Raw genomic sequence first — 3,602 nt, forward strand, 5'->3', positions numbered from 1 at the left:
CGCAATTTTTCCTTCTTTATTTTTTCCCCGCCTTCCAAATCTGGGGGGGGGGGGGGGGGCACCGCCCCTTTAGGCCTTTCTGGCTACGCCGGCCGGTGGTAGACATCATCTACGTACGACATCTCACTCCGCAGGAGTTGACATCAAACGTTACCGGTATTTTAACGAGTGGGACTGTAGTATAGTGTAGGCAAGTCGGTCGACTTCTTCGTTAATTAGAACCTTTAAATATTGGCAAATATACTAGAAAAACTTGAATATAACGTAAAGCAGTAAACTTACGACATGAAAACAACTGCAATGATGAAGACATGGTGAAAAGATGGGTTTAAGAATTTCCGAAATTCCCACAGTATTTTCACAAGCAGATAAGCAGGCGACCCCGTTTTTCCGTGTTTACGAAACAAAAAGTAAAATAAGTCGACTATTATTCTTGAATGTTGTCCACAGTTCTATGGTGGCGTGGTTCCACCTCAAATCACCGAGGTGCGCCAACCTTGCGACGGGCACATCGTAAGGGGATGCCACCTCCCGTGAGGGAATTTGTGCATTTTTTTTTTTTTTTTTTTCAGATGAAACAGCTGATGCACACTTTTCCATGAAATATCAGGAAATTTGCCAATCTCAAAAGTGTAAAAAGTCAATCGAAAGGGACCGAGCGGGAGAGCTTTTTGCATTTTATTGATTGCAATTCAAAGATCTATACGGGCCTTATATATTTTATATATATATATATATATATATATATATATATATATATATACAAATATATAATTTTGCATTGATAAAAAAAAAAAAATTGAATACTTTGTGAAAAGTGTGTACCACTCTCATTCCCTCTTCCAACTCTGTCCCCGGCACATTTCCCTGAATACAGTATTGTGGGGCCTATACAAATTCACTTTTATTCTTTAGAAACAGAAATCGAATATTTCAACAAAGGGGTGCACCAGGGCTTCATTTAATAAAAAGTAAACATGATGGCAACTCTTACTGGAATGACAATTGTCATGGTAATGACAAGAATGCAGCTTTCTGATTGGCTGTTACTAACAGAAGTTGCCATCCTGGCAAGAGTTGCTATATATCCTAACATCTTTTATGAAATAGGGCCCAGATATCTGAATTTCAGGTCTGAAAATGCAACAATCTTCTACGCGTGGGAGGGGATTTCCTACACCCTCCTCCGCTCATCTTCCTGAACATGTATATTTCTTGCCTTTTCGATGAAAACAAAAATTGAATATTATTTTCACCAAAATACGTGTGCACGGGAGATCTCTGAATTACAGGTCTTAAAGGGGAATTCCAGTGCAGTTGAAAGTTAGTCTGAGGAGTAAACTTTTCTGAGCACAACAATGAATAGTTATTTGAATAAAATCGGATGAAAAAAAGAAAGTTATGACACTTTGGAGTTTCGTTAATTTTTCAGGAAACACTTTCACAGACATGTGGGTTGAGTGAATGCAGCAATATTAGTAGAACACATCAGTGAAAGTTTGGGGAAAATCCGACAATCTGTTCAGAAGTCATGAATTTTTAAAGTGTCTGCGCAATCACAGCTGGATGAGAAGACTACTACAGTGTATGATGTCAGATGCGTACAACGATATAATGAAAATAAAAAGAGAACTTCACAAAACTTTACTTTTTGAATAAAGTGCACATTTCTTCAACTTGTTACTGACATATGTTAAGGGTAATATTATTTCCCCTGCCTTCTTAAAGGACAAGTTCACCTTCGTAAACATAAGGATTGAGAGAATGCAACAATATTAGTAGAACTCATCAGTGAAAGTTTGAGGAAAATTGGACAATCGATGCAAAAGTTATGAATTTTTTAAATTTTTGTGTTGGAACCGCTGGATGAGGAGACTACTAAGGCTCGTGATGTCATATGAGTACAACAGTATAAAGAAAATGTAAAGAAAATTCAACATATTTTCACTTTTTTCGTATAATAAAAGAGCACTTGACTTGCCTCTTTCTAAAGGTAATGGGAATAATATGACCCATAACATAATATGTCAGTAACGAGTCAAGTGAATGTGTACTTTTTTCAAAAGATGAAATTTTGTGAAATTCTCTTTATATTTTCCTTATATTGTTGTACGCATGTGACATCATACACTGCAGTAGTCTTCTCATCCAGCGGTGACTGCACAAAAACTTCAAAAATTCATAACTTTTGAACGGATTGTCCAATTTTCCTCAAACTTTCAATGATGTGTTCCACTAATATTGCTACATTCTCTCAATCCTTATGTTAATGAAGGTGAACTTGTCCTTTAAAGAGAGAAGTGGAGTGACCATTATTTTGTTATGCGAGAAAATTGAAAATATGTTGAATATAATTTTCTTTATACTTTCTTTATATCGTTGTACATGTGACGTCACAAGTTATAGTAGTCTTCTCATCCAGCCGTGACTGAGCAGAAACTTCAAAAATTCATAACTTTTGAACGGATTGTCCGATTTTCCTCAAACTCTCACTGATGTGTTCTACTAATATTGCTGCATTCACTCAACCCACATGTCTATGAAGGTGAACTTGTCCTTTATTTAAAAAAAAAAAAATGAAATTTCCAGTTATTCATTCAAAGGCATGATGTAGTCCCCAGTCTGAAATCCTAACTATATACCTCATCTTTATTATTATGAAGTTATTCAATTAGCCAGAAATAACATCATGCTTTACATGTCTCGGACAGAAACAATGAATTTTCATCATTTTTGTGAGGTTATAACATCATCAGCTCACTCATTTTCACATTCGTTATAGTTACTGTACAGGAACTAATGTTCTGCAGAAATTAGCAAAACTTCACAATTTCATAGCTTCCATAATGTTCATCCAATTTTGAGCAAATTTTTACTGTTGTATCCATAAGTTTTACTCTTTCTTATCAGACTATAACTGGACTGGATCCTATTTCCTCTTAAAATGCAAAATCTCCCTCGTGTTGTAGAAGGGGTATCCCCTCCCACACGCTCCCCTCCCCCTCCCCGGCTATATGGCTAGGTCGCTCCGCTCCCACGCAAGTATCTTCCAAGTTTTGCCTCCCCCCACCCCTATTATGAAAAAGGATCGACTCCCCCTGAGGATAATCATAAGTCCGTTAGAAATAAGGAAATATCTACTACATGATATACAGACATACCATTTTATTACTTTACAATTTTATTTTATTTTTGAAGAGTGTATAGATTACTGTGCGTAAAATGGTTTGTGCTCGTGCTTGTAAGTGTGACTATCGCCGATCACCCCCCCCCCCCCCCCCCACTCCCTTAACCTTAACCTCAGCTAGCTCGGTACGGATTTACGCGCCCGCGTACCACTCCTCAGCAGGGGCAGTCTTACCCCTATATCCATGGCAGCATGCATGGGGGGGGGGGGTGGCAGAAATTTCAGCAAAGCATGCAAAATACCCTCCACTACCCTTCGATCCAAGGAGTATTGCTTCGATCATACATGCAACAGCGTTGTAAATAATTGGCAATGCAAAAATACGAGCAATTAAAATCATGTTACTGACCTCAACCTCGAGAGGGGTGGAGTAATGAACAGGGTAGTACCCTGGGAACTCTCGCTCTAACCCGTG

At 38.0% G+C, this 3,602-nt stretch overlaps 1 protein-coding gene across 2 annotated transcripts in view; it reads right to left on the bottom strand.

The window, feature by feature from the left end:
- LOC140237689 (ferrochelatase, mitochondrial-like) overlaps positions 1-3,602 on the bottom strand; it is a 73,247-nt gene that overhangs the window by 59,362 nt on the left and 10,283 nt on the right. Inside the window, exon 1 of one of the 2 annotated variants that reach the window (XM_072317617.1) lies at positions 283-392. The exons of the other annotated variant lie outside the window; for it this stretch is intronic. Within the exon in view, the coding sequence (XP_072173718.1) occupies positions 283-313 (31 nt within the window). The 5' untranslated portion in view covers positions 314-392. Of the gene's footprint in view, positions 1-282; positions 393-3,602 lie in introns of those variants that run through there. 2 annotated transcript variants of the gene reach the window in all.

This window comes from Diadema setosum, chromosome 14 (genome assembly GCF_964275005.1).
Source record: "Diadema setosum chromosome 14, eeDiaSeto1, whole genome shotgun sequence".
NCBI lineage: Eukaryota > Metazoa > Echinodermata > Echinoidea > Diadematoida > Diadematidae > Diadema > Diadema setosum.